At 43.7% G+C, this 15,064-nt stretch overlaps 1 protein-coding gene across 4 annotated transcripts in view; it reads left to right on the top strand.

Moving 5' to 3' along the window:
- AFAP1L2 (actin filament associated protein 1 like 2) overlaps window positions 1-15,064 on the top strand; it is a 107,819-nt gene that overhangs the window by 78,320 nt on the left and 14,435 nt on the right. For all 4 annotated transcript variants that reach the window (XM_044439353.1, XM_044439342.1, XM_044439372.1 and 1 more), the window contains 4 exons: window positions 3,058-3,263; window positions 4,889-5,068; window positions 9,840-9,929; window positions 11,669-11,753. In XM_044439353.1, the coding sequence (XP_044295288.1) occupies window positions 3,058-3,263; window positions 4,889-5,068; window positions 9,840-9,929; window positions 11,669-11,753 (561 nt within the window). The remainder of the gene's footprint in view (window positions 1-3,057; window positions 3,264-4,888; window positions 5,069-9,839; window positions 9,930-11,668; window positions 11,754-15,064) is intronic.

The following is a 15,064-nucleotide window of genomic DNA, read 5'->3' as shown; positions in this document are numbered from 1 at the left end:
CCAATTATTAGGAATAAAGCAGACCAGAATGCCTTTGACTCGTGAAACTAACAAACACAAGCAGGGTGACTGATGTGTCATGGAGCTCAGTATTTTCACCTGTCAAGCACAAACAATAGACATTCACATATCAGAAAGAGGAATGGCCAAACAAGGATATTGATTGGTGTCACATGTGCACAGGAGTTTAGAAGGGGAATAAATAAGTCCATACCAGATTTCTGGGAAGAGAAAACAAGCACTCATCCTCTACTTGCTTGAATGTTCGTGCTCCGAATTTGGATGTGGGCTTCTTCCTATTAAGCCATCATTTTTGCACAATTGTTTCCTTAATGTTGGCTTGGAATGTGTCCTGAACAGTAGTGGCTTGTAACATAAAGGGTACAGGACCTAGTCAGCACTGGAGAAACAGGCAACCTCAGCTGCCGAGGTTGCAGGCTATTGAGGGAAATATACCCTGCTTCCAGCATCAGCTGGGCAAATGAATTTAATTTTCCAAAGCATTCTGAACACAATAGCAAGCTCAGCAGCAATTTTTCCACCCAGAATTTTTCCACAGTTGCCAAAGTCCACTGGTCTGACATTTAGCCAAGCATCCCTGTATCCTTTGTTGTTAGCTAGCAAGCACTTCTTTTTTTTTAAAAAAGCATCTGCTTCATGTTACTCTAAAATAAGGTTGGGATGCAACTCGCCAGAATCCATCCCTCCAGCATTCACAGACCTCTTCCCGTGCTCAGCCCAGTCCTGCTAAGTGAACTGAGCCCAGAGCAGGTCCACAAATGCTCACGGAATGAAGGTTGCCTGACCAGCGATCTCCTTCCCCATGTGGTGCAACAGCAGAGAAAGGCTGCTGTATGTGGCGTGGAAGAGGGCACTGCTTGCACAGCACATGGAGCTAAAGTCCTCGTGAGAACCCCATGAATGCTTGGCATGCTCACCAGGGAGATGAATTCATGGCAGTGACAAAGTAGACTGTACCCAAGGAATCCAGTGGATTCCAATCTCCAAAACAGATTCATCACACATCCATATTCTAAAGGAAACCCACCTTCTACCAAGGAAAGAACACCCCCTGGCAAAGCGCCTTCTTTCCAGTTTCTTTCATTCCCCACTCACACAAGTGCACACACTTCCCGCTCATCTCTTCCCTCCATTGCCAGCTGGTGCATCTTGGTACCAAGCAGTGAGTACAATCAAGAAATCTATGCAAAATTATCATGGCTAAGCAGTAACATGCATGAGAAGGTTGTGAAAATGCCAAGACAGCTGCTTGCTCCTGCATGCTTATGTGATTTTTTTTTTAAACCCTCAAGGTTGTAAGTATGTTCAGGGTGCTCCCTGGTGCCGTTTCTTAACAATTTTAAGGGACGCAGAGTAGTGGGTGCAGAGAAGGAATGAAAGAAGATGGAAACATCTTGAAGAGTAGCAGGAAGTTTTTTCCCTCTGGCCGGACAGCCATTCTTGGCAATCCATAATAAAATTGCCCTGCTGGGTTCAAACAAGACAATAAGCCACCAAGGGTATGCGCAAACTCTAAAACAAGCCATGGATTGTAGCTTGTGAAAAGTAATCTACTCTGCAGACACTGTACTGGAATCATGTGACACAACCCACCATGGAATCAGGTCACAGAGCACTTTCTCTCTTCATGCCTCCCCTTTGCCGTGGCTGCAAGGAGAAATCTGGAAGCACTCACTTCTATTTTTACTTAACTATAGCTTGCTATGCCCTCTAAAGTTGTGTTGAAACAAGCTAGCTTTGCAACACACCATTTTGGGTTAGTTTGTTTTGAACAAGCAATAGTTTGTCAGCTTGGAAGACATAAACATGGTTAAGCAAAAACTGAAGCATTTTTCAAGTAGAGTGCTCCTTATGGGCACATCGGAAGAGAAGGAGAGAGAAGTGGGCCATCCAAATTTGTAGGGACCCATTGATAGCACACTAAATTAGAGTTTAACGTGATGTCCCAAGGACACTATTGGTGCTATAACAACTGAACCTGATGAACAGGACCAGATTCCTTGGATTCCTTGGACAACTTGCAAGCATGAGAAGAGGATGCAGCATGAATGAGTCCTGTTATCACTAGAGTAGGTCTATGCCAGCACTATGTATAAATCCCTTTTTAATTTTACTCTTTCCTGGTGTTAATTTTCACGATTCCTGCTGATACGGACTTCCTTCTTCTGAGATTGTGGGTTCATTTTGTGTGTGTTAATTGCAAGTATAAAGTAACAATGACACTGAATATGTGCAATTGTAACTCTGGACTGCCACAGGCCAATCGTTTTATGCAAACTATAAGGGGAAGGAAGTTTTATTATTTTGTTTGTTTTTGTTTCTTTCGTTTGCTTGCCATTTTTTAAACAGCTCCACTAACATATAAAAATGAAATGTTTTAGTACAATCTAGAATTTATAAAATACATTTCTCCTCCAGACAAGTGATGTTCTTTGAAACTCCAAAATAACTAAAATTCCTACATGGAATGCAAAAGACCATATGTGTCTGTATAATTGTGATATTAGCATTACTTGTATAAATTAGCTATGCAAAATGTAAGCAAGATGCATAGAATATACAAATGCTTATGTTTACATTTTATTATTTCTATCCAATGCATTAATCAAATGCAAAAATGAGCAGAAGTAAGATGTACTGAGAGCATTTAACCTTTTCCTGTGAGCACCATTCCAGCCATTTACTGTTCAAATAAAATAAGAATTTGTCCCATGATCAGGCATATCGATCACCTATTCGAGGATGGTTATAATTATTGCATAAAGATAGAATGTACAATTAAGGCTTTGGTTTGTGATCTGTATCTGTCTTGTGCATGCTGATCCACATTGTGTGGGACACGGAGGAGAAGTAAAGGAATATTTTATTGGAGCTGGAGCTTTGCAAGCTTTCAAGCTATCCTTACCTTTCCTTTGGTGTCCCTGCTGTCATGCATGCTGTACTCTTTCCAGTTTGCTGAATGGAGCATGAAGCAGCACATCACTATGTCATCCAGAAGTGTCTATAATGGTCTTTTCCTGCCCCACTTGAATGCAGATGATGGAGAAGCAGTTAGCAGCTCCTATGAATCCTACGATGAGGAAGAGAGCAGCAAAGGCAAGTCAGCTCCGCATCAGTGGCCTTCCCCTGAAGCTTCCATTGAACTCATGAAAGACGCCCGGATCTGCGCTTTCCTCTGGAGGAAGAAATGGCTGGGCCAGTGGGCCAAGCAGCTTTGTGTGATTAAGGACAACAGACTGTTGGTAAGTATGTGCATGGTATTTAAAACCATGCCTATTCTCAATATGGCCCACCTGGGATTCCCCATGTGGTCCTCCAACATTCCGCAGATGGCTTTGCCTCTTCCCCTTTCCCCTATGCTGTAGTTTCCCAGATTTTGTCATTTCCTCCCTCATTTTAAATGGAGAAATGTTAGTTACTGGCAGTAAAGAATGTTAAGCTAAAACATAGTGGTAGTTTTTAAAAAAATGTTTTGGTCCTACCCCATAAGAACATAAAGAAATTCATGCTGGATTCAACCAGAGGTTCATCTAATCCCACTGTGGATAAACAGCTGCCTGTGGGAAAGCAACATAAAAGACAGGAGTGCCACAACCCCCCTTCTGCCCAAGAACTGGTATCCATTCCTTACATAGAATGTAGAATTCAGTTGGAGAAGATGCAGTAATGGCCACCATATTGGATGGCTTTCAAAAGGGATTGAACAAAATCATGGAAGACACTGCTGTCAATGACCACTAGCCCTCAAAATTGTTGCTGCTGCCATGATCAGAGGCCAAATGCCAATGTTCCTTTTCCAGTGGCTGGGAAAAGGGATGGGAAAAGCTGTTGCACTCAGGTCTTGTTTGTGGGTGTCCCGTGGACAATGGATTGGCTTCTGTGTGAACAGAGCTGGACTAGATGGACCCTTGCTCTGATCCAGCGGGGCTCTTCTTCTGTTTTCTTATACTGTCTATGATGTTGGAGGTAGCATATAACCATCAGGACTAGTACCACTCTTCAAATTTGACTAATACTGCCATGATTCCAGTTGTGACCATTTTGAAGGGCTGAGAGAATTTTACCCAAAATTCTTTCTCCAAGCTGTCTGTCTTGGATTTTCTGTGGCTTACTGCTGGTAATCACATTTTGTTCATGCACATAAAACATTTGGACATTAAATATAAAACCAAATTGATGTCTCCTCCTTTGTATCAGGTGGTTAGCTTTAATTTCCTTTTGGTAGTCCACAGCTGTTCTGGATTCATTAGATTATATAACTATTATACATACAGTGGTACTTCGGCTCACAAACGCTTCAGTTCACGACCAAATCAGCAAACAGAAATTTCATAACAATTTTGCTGCAGGTTGCAAGCTCTGCATTGGGTGACGATCTCAAGCGCGCCCGCCTTCCCTGCACGGGCATGATCGTGGTCGTGTGGGGGGGGGGTGAGATGGCTGTGATTGCACCCATGTTCCCTGCCCGAGTGCGCCCGCGCCTGTCTCCCCCGCGCATGCCCCCACCCTCCCTGCACAATTGTGGGGGGGGGGGATGGCCACGATCTTTGTTGTTCTTTGTCACTTTGCTTCACATTTTTGTGAGTAAAAAAAAAATAGTTGCAGAACAGATTAACCTTATTTTACATTGACCCTCATGGGGAAATTTGACTTGGCTCACGACCAATTTGGGTCACAACCAGAGTCCTGGAGTGGATTAACTTCGTGAGCCAAGGTACCACTGTATTATCTGCATACTCGAAAACTCATAATTCTAGGCTTCATGTTTACTTCTTCAAATACCAACCCTATGCCCTTAAGTATTTTGATATTAGGCAGCAACCTATCTTTAATCTCTGTTAAGCTATTTTACTGCTTCTGTTTGCAGTGCTACAAGACTTCCAAGGACCACAATCCCCAGTTGGATGTTAATTTGCTGGGTTGCAGTGTCATTCACAAGGAGAAGAATGTGAAGAAGAAGGAGCATAAGCTGAAGATCATCCCCATGAATGCCGATGTGATTGTGCTGGGCTTGCAGAGTAAGGACCAGGCTGAACAGTGGCTCAGAGTGAGTGGACTCATCCCGTTTGACCCACTTAGACGGCTGCCTTCAGCCGATATGGATTTAATGTGTCCGCAATTAAACCATGCTAGCACAAAATTCTGAATTCTGAGAATATCTCAGTTAGGATACACATACAATTACAGAAAGGGATGTGAACATGTGCAGGCTATGCCTGGTGAGATCTCAGAACCACAAGGAAAACTATATTTATAGGAGAGTGGAGCATTAATACTCTGTTTAGTTCCTGAATCCTTTCTCCCATGGAAAGCAACACAGGGAATTTACATTTGGAACCCAATTTTCCTCCATGATGGGTTCCTTACCAGCCCAGCCTGGGACAAGACCACTGTTCAATGGTATAGCACATGCTTTATGTATAGAGGATCACATGTTCAGTCCCTCTAGTTCAAAGAATTGCCTAGCAGGTGATAGGAAAGGTCCAAGACTGTGGAGAGCTGCTGCCCAGAGCACGTAGTATTGAGCTAAAGGAACAAATAGTCTGACCGAGTCTGAAGGTGCTTCCTATGCTCCTTTCCAGTGGTGGCAAATGTTGATAACCCTTTCCCACTGAAGGCTTGTCCCTTCATAAGCGGGATCATATGATGCTGGTGTGTGGGACCAGAGTCACTTCACGGTCTTCTCTGTCTCACTTAAGATCATAACCACCATTAAGTATCTCAAGAGTCAAACTGTGAGGTGATGATCTAAAGAGAGAAAGATGAAGAAGATCACCACCCATATAACTCTCACACCTTTCCTCCCATCCATCTTTATCTGGTATGGGAAGGTAGGAGAGAACCCGGGTGGCAGGTTGCTGCAGGACATGCATCATTTACCAAGAGTGGCAAATTGTCCATCTCTGAGCTACAGAATATTTCTCAGCCATGATGTTGTCATCACTGTAGCCCTTGTAAGCAGAAGGCATTCTGTTCACAAAAGAAGCTGCTATGCAGTACAATTTCCCATTCTTGGGGGATAGGAGAGGAATTCAATTTGTCCTGAATTCCCCCTTCCCCTGCAGCCTCCGGTACCACCTCCACCAGATTTTCAGGTGAAAGGAAGAAATACAGAAAGTTGTCTCTCCTCCTCCAACTCATGGATGCAACCCTTTGGGCTTATATGATAGGAACAGCATCATGAAAATCTTAATTCAAAATATAAAATGGGCCTACACTTAAATTTAGAGTTCCTTCCTTAGATGGAGCCCTGTCTGCTTCCCCATTTATCCTTCCATCCTTAACCCTTCTTTGCCGGGCTTTGTCTCTGCTTGACTCCTGTGATTAATGCAAGAGTTCATCCACGCACATCCCTTTTACTCTTGGTTTGTGGGAGGATGAAAGGGAATGTCACCACCCAACTTTTTAGGCAACAATGAAGGGAGTCTTTCTTTGGCAAGTGCTTAGCAAACACCAGCCTTGTCTTTCTGGCTTTGAAAGGAAAATCTACCCAGGAACATTCTATCCCACTTCTCTGGGTGTGTGTTTACTCCTATCAAGTGTACTTTTTGTAACAATGTGTGTGTGTGTTTCTCAGGGAAGAGAAACACAGAATAGTCAAGGACTATAGAAATGAAAATGTAGTCCTGTTTTATACACTGTGCTGTTCCTCAAGACATAGGCGTTTCGTTCATTTGTGGGCATTTGCACTCTTATTTGGCTGATCTCTGAATCTGGTATATACAGGAAGGGTATTTAACTTTTAATACAGTAGTAATATAGATCCCCTGTTATTACTAGATTGTAATGCTACCTTGTCTACATAATATAGTCCCATAATCTTAGCCGACGATTAATATTAATTGTAAAATATTTTAATATAAAATTAATTGTGATTTAAGTTTTAATTATCTATACCAAGCAGAGATCTGTGTATGGAAACTGGGGTGGAATGGGCAAATCTACTAGATCCAGCAACTCAGGGGTTTGAGGGAATTCCAAAGAGACCTGCAAAATCTACGTCCTCCGTAGCTCTTCTTTGAGAAGGGCAGGTACAGCGTAAACTTTCTTTCCCATGATTGGCCAAAGAGGAAAGTGAGGATGCCATGGACATTAACTGTTTAGCAAATATTTTGATGGGGACTTTGGACTGCCAAGCAATATCTGATAGGCTTAGAGGATAGAATAAATGGGAACTTGCTTCTGACTATTTTAAAGGGACAGGTGTAAATCTTATGTACCCACATCCTTTGCACATGAAAAGAGGTCTGTAGATTTCTCATGTGAGCAAACTGCCTCATTTGAAAATGCAGTGTGGGGATCAGCCATGAGAATACGTCTCTTTGAAACGGTTACTTCTTATGTGGAATGCTGGTCGAATCTTCCTGTCAATCCAATACCGGAGAGAGATCAAGACAACCCACTAAGAAATTAAGCCGGATCCCTCTGATTTTCAATTCAGTCACCATAAACCATGCATGGTACAATCATGTGGTTGGAAATTAATCTTCCATTAGTGTTGTGTGTGTGCGCCTTCATCATCTGACAGTTTTTAGTTCTATCCATTGTGGGCAAAATTTGTTTTTTATACTTAATCAAACCACATAAAAACTATCTGAAGGCTTTAGGGAAGCCATAGGATGAAAGTTGGCTGAGCAGCATTAAGCACACATCACCGAAATACAGCTTACACTTCTACACACCACACACCTGACAGCCAAAGCCCTAATCAAGCCTTCCACACCAGGTAAGCATCAGGGGTGTGCTTTTAGCCCTGCCTATGAACTGTCCTCTGTCAAGTGCAGCACTTTGCAGAGGAGTCTCAGTGCACACACGGCTGTGCAAACAGGTGCCCTGGTCCTGTGGAAGCCCATGCACAAGCCGTCACTAGTGCACTGAGGCTCCTTGGCAGACAACTGTCTTCAACATGCAGATGTTGCTAGAACAGAGGTGGGTAGCCAGTGGCCTTCCCGTTATTGTTGGATTCCATCTCCTATGAGCCTGTCTACCGCAGCCAATGGCCAGGGATGTGGAAATTGCAGTCCCAGTAAGGTTTCGGATTCCCTGTCTCTGTGCTAGAGGCTCTTGTGGCATTTGGTGTGGGGCACAAAGCAGGGCGTCCTGTTTGTATCAGAAAGACTCTACATGTGAGCAATGCATGAGTGGGACTCTGGTGGTATTTCAAAATGGTTGATTGGTGTATATAATAAGCTTTTAAAAACAAAATCCAGGTTTTACAGCTTTTGGGTTTTGCCTTGGTCCTCTGGCCCAAAGTCCAAGAAACAACAGAGTTTTGCTGTGAAGATTCAGGTACCTTCTCATGCAATAATTTAGAATCATAGAATAGTAGAGTTGGAAGGGGCCATGAAAGCCATTGGGTCCAACCCCCTGCTGTTGCAGGACATCAAGTTACACTATCCCACTCAGATTTGTTCTCAGACAGAGATGCCCAAATAGAAAGCAAAGATGCTTGGCCATGTTAATTGCTGCTTTTCCCTTAAAATGTATGGGAGCACTGGTGGGAAACACCTTAGGACCCTGCATTTAATTTAGGGGCAAGCAGCCCAGTCATATTCTTTTAATCTGCAGAATTCAGCAAGTGTCCATGAGACTTTTATAGTAAGACAGTTGAAAATAGAGCTGCCAGGCTGCTGATGGGGACTGGGCGTTATGTTCACATGACTCCAGTCCTCCGTCAGCTTCACTGGCTTCCCATTGAAGTCTGGGCCCAATTCAAGGTATAGGTGATGACCTATAAAGCCCTGAACGGCTTGGGACCTGGTTACCTGAAGGAGCGCTTACATCCATATATGCCCGACCGCCCCTTGAGATCTGCGGGAGAGGCCCTTCTCCGGGAACCCTCCGTGAAAGAAATTAGGAGGGTATGTACTCGGAGGAGGGCTTTCTCTGCGGTGGCACCCAATCTATGGAATGCGCTCCCCAGAGAGGTCCGCCTGGCACCGTCGTTATTTGCTTTTCGGTGCCAGGCGAAGACCTTTTTATGTAAACGTCATTTTGATTGTTAATATTATTTGCTTATTTTATCTGGCCAGGGCGACTTCTTTTATATTGTTATTTCTTGTATTTTAATTTTATGTTGTGAGCCGCCCCGAGGCTTCGGCGAATGGGGTGGCATAGAAATGTTTTAATAAATAAATAGAATAGAATAGAATAGAATAGAATAGAATAGAATAATCTGATGGTAGGTTAAAAGGACACGAGAAAAAAACTTGCACCCCTATCTGACATGTGTGGTGATCGTTATTTGGATATTTCCACCAGTCTTTGTACAGGTGATTGCATAGGAAGCTACCCCGAATCCACTTGGAACACTGTTGGAGCTGACTGTGCACATCCTCTGATGTTGTTCATAGTTCATACAGTCACTTATTTGAAGGAGCTTATTCTCTGCTCAAGAGAAACTTGGTATGAACTGAGTAGTGTGTCAGTTAACAACTGACAGCACAGAACAACAACAACAACAAAGAGTCTTTTCAAGGGTTGCTCCCAGGCTGTGGAACCCCAGCATGTGATACTTCCACTGGTAGGAGAAGATTGCTTTATTCAAGAGGATCTTTGGCCTAGACGTGGGTTCAATAGGTTGGGTGCTGACCTCTTACTATTTTGCAATTGTTGTGAAGTTTTGCTCTGTTTTTGCAAGGGTATTTCTGGAATGTTATAATTTTGATCCGTTTTGAATTGCTTTTGTAAGCTGCCTTGAGTGCCATTATTTTGGTTGAAAGGGGGAGGGGAGAGGGATAAATCAAATACATAAATTCCCTAAATGACCATGGGGAAAGGTCTTGTTCATGGCTATTTCTCTCTTTCATTCCACATAGGTAATTCAGGAGACAAGTGGACTCTATTCAGATGGTCTGCGTGAAGGGAACCAATATGTTCCAGACTCCCAGCGGTTCTGTTATCCCAAAGTATGTCTTACCTCTGAAGAGAGGTGATATTTAAAGAGTAGCTTTTAAAATCTTCTGTTGAAACATATTTTTCTGTTCTTTTCTCTCTCTCTTTTTTAAAAAAGATCACCTTTGGAAGTAATTTCCATTGTCAAAACAGGAAAATGTTGAAACTTTTACATATAAAGAGAACACAGGCTTCTTTTTGCTGAAAGAAGCATGGTTGGAACAGCATCAAGCTGCCTTTCCATTTCTTCAGCATCAACACTTCTTTTGTAGGCACTCAATTTTCCAATAAGTTCATTTCAAGCTAAAATCTGGTTTTAGACAGAGCTGATAGATTTAGCTGTGTTCAAACCCGAAGGCAAGAGTTATATAAACAAACAATCTGGAAGCAGAAAGATTTTGGATATCCCTCTAGCTATAAAGGCAAAAAGACAAACATACTAGGTGAAAGGGAAATGATTTTACAGACGGATGCTTTCAGAGTTGTAAGCTGTAGTCAATTTAACTTACTGCAGAACTGAAACTAGGAGAAATATGAATAAGGAATATATGGATATTTTGTAATGTTTTAAACACACACACATCTTGGATTAAAGAAAAACTGGACTAAAACTAGGACAATTTGAGGAAGGACTTTTTTTCCCTTCTTGTAAGCACCCATATGCCAATATTATATCATGAGTTATAAGCCCATTTCTAGAACGAGACCTTACTATGAACTGGGGACTCATTAAAAACTAAAGATTCCTGGGTATGGTGAACATTTTTCAAGACAGCATTAGGAAATAAGTATCACTGGGGAAAAAATGACACCAAAAAGGGATTTCATTGCACTTGCCACAATATAAAGAACATTACATGAGGTGGTTCAACTAAGTTGGGAGCTATTGACATGACACATAAATTTCATAGAGACAGTTGCAACTAGAAAGTCATGAAGTATATGGTCATAAGGGCATAAGAGGAAAGCACAAAAACATGTCATTAATTTGAGCGCGGCACAAATATCAACATGCCTCATAAAACTTTTGAAAAATATTGGGAGTAAGTATAAGGAAAGGTGACTGCCTTCACCTTGAGCAACTGTGTATAACAGAGGGGAGGGGTGCTTATTGACCACTCACTAGACCTTCAGGCACCTCGAAAACATGCAGTTCTAGTGCAAAATACAGTTCTTTGTCAGGAAATCTTGGCTTATGCATGGGTCTTTATTCCCACAAGTGCTTGTTCCAGGTTCTTGAGGGCCCTTGAGCAAGACCGCTTGAGAGAGTCCACCTTCTCCCCACCATTGCCATCAGCTGCTATTGCTACTTACCCTCTTCTTTATCACTTTGACTGCTTGCTGGCTGGCTTAATGAGAAGGAAACCAGGGAGCGAGTAAGCGGTGGCATTGCTGTTCCTCCTCAACACCGCCATGGCCGTCATCTGGGCCAGGGCAAGGGCCAGGGGAAGACACAGTTTTCAGGGGTGGGCAGATGGAGCAACCCTGGGAAGCTCCTTCCAGTGGGACCCTGCGACAGTGTGGGTTTTCAGCTGGTGCCCAACCCTTCCTGCTCTGCAACACAACCACCATATAAGTCCACATGCAGGTTTTCTTTACTTCTGTTCACGGTTTTGACACCGTCTCCTATCCTGAGACCATGTTGGCAAAAGCTGAATGTAGTTTCTCCTAAGAGAAACCAATATTTCAGCAAATGCTCTTCTGCTGCCCTGTCCTTGGTTCTATACATTTCATTTCTGCTTCTTGTTTACAGCTGGAGCCAGCTGAGAGATATTCGGGGGCATCAGAAAGCGGAAGCAGCACTGATGGTCACATAGAGCTGACAGAAACTAAAGATGGTAATTGTTTTAAAAGTGACTATCATTGTGGAGTTAGGAGCAGAGAGAAGAGGAACTGGAAGGTGTGTGTCTGTCAGGCCTTTTGCATGAGCAGGTGGTCTGCTTGGAACTGAATTGCCTGGAGCTCGTCTGCTGCGTTCATTTTCTTTTTGAACTAAGAGAAATGGTGATGGTGAACCCACATAGTGACATCATATGACATAGCAGGGCGACCTGGCTGTCTTGGAGGAACATGGGTACCCTCTTACTCATGGAAAGGCAAAAAGGTTTAGTGCAGAGCAAGCTCTGAAGACCGAACCCCAACCCCTAGAGCAAACCAGCGGGTACCCGATCAACACCTCTGCTGTTTCCTTCGCCTTCTGGTGGCTGACCAAGGTCTCAGGCTAAAAGAGACCATTTGCATAATCTGCTGCCCAATCCTTTAGAACCAGAGATACCAGAGATCCTGTTGAGGACTTCCTGCCTGCACAGCATGTGCTGTACCACTGAACTACAACCTCTCCCCAGAGACCACCTGTTGGCCCTTTTAAAGGAAGGGAGTAGTAGCTACATGTCTCCGTTCTTATAGTCATATCAGTCACAAGAGGAATTCATTCTTGGACTAGAATCCAGAGCGATGTGAAAGTAAGCAAGCACATTTTGGATCCATTGGTTAGTCAGTGATTTTCTGCAGAGATGATGACACTGCATTTATATTTCTCCTTCTTTTTCCTTTTGTAAGAAATCCAAGGTAGCTCACATAGCTCCCATTTATTTATTTATGATATCTGTATGCTGTCCTTTGCAAGCACCTCAGGATGGCTTACACAAATAAAATACAAATATCTAACATAACATTAATTAATTAATGATCCACTCTGGCTGCAATTAAAATATGATAAAATTCAATATTAAAACTTATTAAAATATTGATTAAATAAAAAGGTCTTAACCTGGTGCCAAAAAACATATAAAAGACAGCGCCAGGCGGACCTCTCTGGGGAGCGCATTCCATAGTCGGGGCGCCACCGCAGAGAAGGCCCTCCTCCAGGTACTCTGTCTCCTAATATTTTTCACAGAGGGTTCCCGGAGGAGGGCTTCTGCTGCCAATCTCACAACAGCAACTCTATGAGGTAGGTTGGGCTTAAAGTGAGTGACCTGTGAATTTCATGGCCAAGTGTGGACAAGAACCCTGGCTCAGCAGTCTTAACTGCTTTACTGCATCCAGCCATACTTACTGTCCTACATTTCTGAGGAAATGTGGATAAATGGTAACGTTCTCCTAACCATGTGGCAGAATGCTAGATGGCCACTCTGAATTCTTCTAGATGAGGCCATTAAATCTGCTACTTCACTTCCAGATTGTTGAATTAAGTTGGGATCACTACATTCATTCATTCATTCATTCATTCATTCATTCATTTATTTATTTAAAACATTTCTATGCCGACCCCATCGCAACAAAGCCTCAGGGCGGCTCACAAAAAATACATAAAAACATACATAAATAATAAAAATATAATAATTTAAAAGAAAAAATATTAAAAAACCCCCGGTGCATTCTCGGCTAATTTTAAAATCCTAATTAATTCAATAATTTAGCAATTAAAATAAGTTTTAAATAAAAAGGTCTTAGCCTGGCGCCAAAAAACAAATAACGACGGTGCCAGGCGGACCTTTCTGGGGAGTGCATTCCATAGATGGGGCGCCACCGCAGAGAAAACCCTCCTCTGGGTGCTCACCCTCCTAATATCATTCACAGAGGGTTCCCGGAGAAGGGCATCCATTGCTGATCTCAAGGGGTGGGACGGCATATATGGGCGCAAGCATCCCTTTAGATATCCAGGTCCCAAGCCGTTTAGGGCTTTATAGGTCATAACCAACACCTTGAATTGGGCCCGGACTTCAATCGGAAGCCAATCGGAAGCCAGTGGAGTTATATGAGAATAACGCCCAGTCCCTGTCAGCAACCTGGCAGCTCTATTCTGCACCAATTGAAGTATCCGGACCATCTTCAAGGGTAGCCCCACATAGAGCGTGTTACAGAAATCTTATCAGGAAGTTACCAGTGCATGTGTCACTGTCGCCAGGCAGTTGTTCTCCAGGAAGGGACGCAGCTGATGTATCAGCCGAAGCTGAAGGAAGGCGCTCCTCGCCACCACCGTCACCTGAGCTTCTACAGACAGCTCAGGGTCGAGGAGCACTCCTAAGCTGCGAACCCTGTCCCTCAGAGGGAGTGCAACCCCATTTAGGACAAGGCCCAAGTCCCCCATCCCGAGGCCCAAGCCACCCACCAACAGGACCTCCGTCTTGTCTGGATTGAGCTTCAGTTTATTGGCCCTCATCCAGCCCATTACCTCGGCCAGGCACCGGTTCAGCACAGCCACTGCCTCACCTGGATTGGTGGAAAACGAGAGGTAGAGCTGGATATCATCAGCATACTGATGATTCCGCAGCCCACACCTCCTGATGACCTCTCCCAGCAGTTTCATGTAGATGTTGAATAGCAAGGGGGACAAAATGGACACCTGCAGAACTTCATGGCATAACTGCCATGGCGCAGAGCCATAGTCCCCCAGCACCACCTTCTGAAATTGGCCATTGAGATTGGAGCGGAACCACCACCATGCGGTGCCTCCTACTCCCACTCCCGCTAGCCTGTTCAGAAGGATACCATGGTCGATGGTATCGAAAGCCGCTGAGAGGTCCAGGAGAACCAACAGGGATGCACTCCCCCGTCTCTCTCCCTGCACAGGTCATCGTACAGGGCGAGCAAGGCAGATTCAGTGCCATACCCGGGTCTGAAGCCAGACTGAAATGGGTCCAGATAATCAGTTTCATCCAAGAGTGCTTGGAGTTGTCCCACCACCACCCGCTCTAGCACCTTGCCCAGGAACGGGATGTTGGCCACCGGTCTATAATTGGCGGCCACCTCTGGATCCAGGGATGCCTTCTTTAGGACTGGCTGAAAAATATATATATATTTTTTCCTTTTTGTATGCTGTGTTACACAGTCTCTAGATGGTGATGTGGTACAGTGGAACAATGAGAAATAATGCAGCTGCACCGGTGGAGAGTTGCACTTGGTCTTGCAATGCCCAAAATACTGGATTTTACTTGCCCCCTCCCCCCAAACCCCTCCCCATGCAAATATTTTTGTGAAACAAGCAAAACTAGAAAGTGGAGGCATGATTCAATACAGCCATAGACAACTATGAGTGACGAATGGCAAGTGCTCAACAAAGCCTCCGCTAGAAAGTTTGCTGTGTTAAATTGTCATGTTTATTCAGAAAAATATAGGCAAGCATTTTATCTGAGCAGACCTGAGAAAA

Source organism: Varanus komodoensis, unplaced genomic scaffold, assembly GCF_004798865.1.
Source record: "Varanus komodoensis strain SLA01 unplaced genomic scaffold, ASM479886v1 scaffold1, whole genome shotgun sequence".
NCBI classification, from domain to species: Eukaryota; Metazoa; Chordata; class Lepidosauria; order Squamata; family Varanidae; genus Varanus; species Varanus komodoensis.
This window is presented reverse-complemented; position numbering and strand designations above follow the sequence as displayed.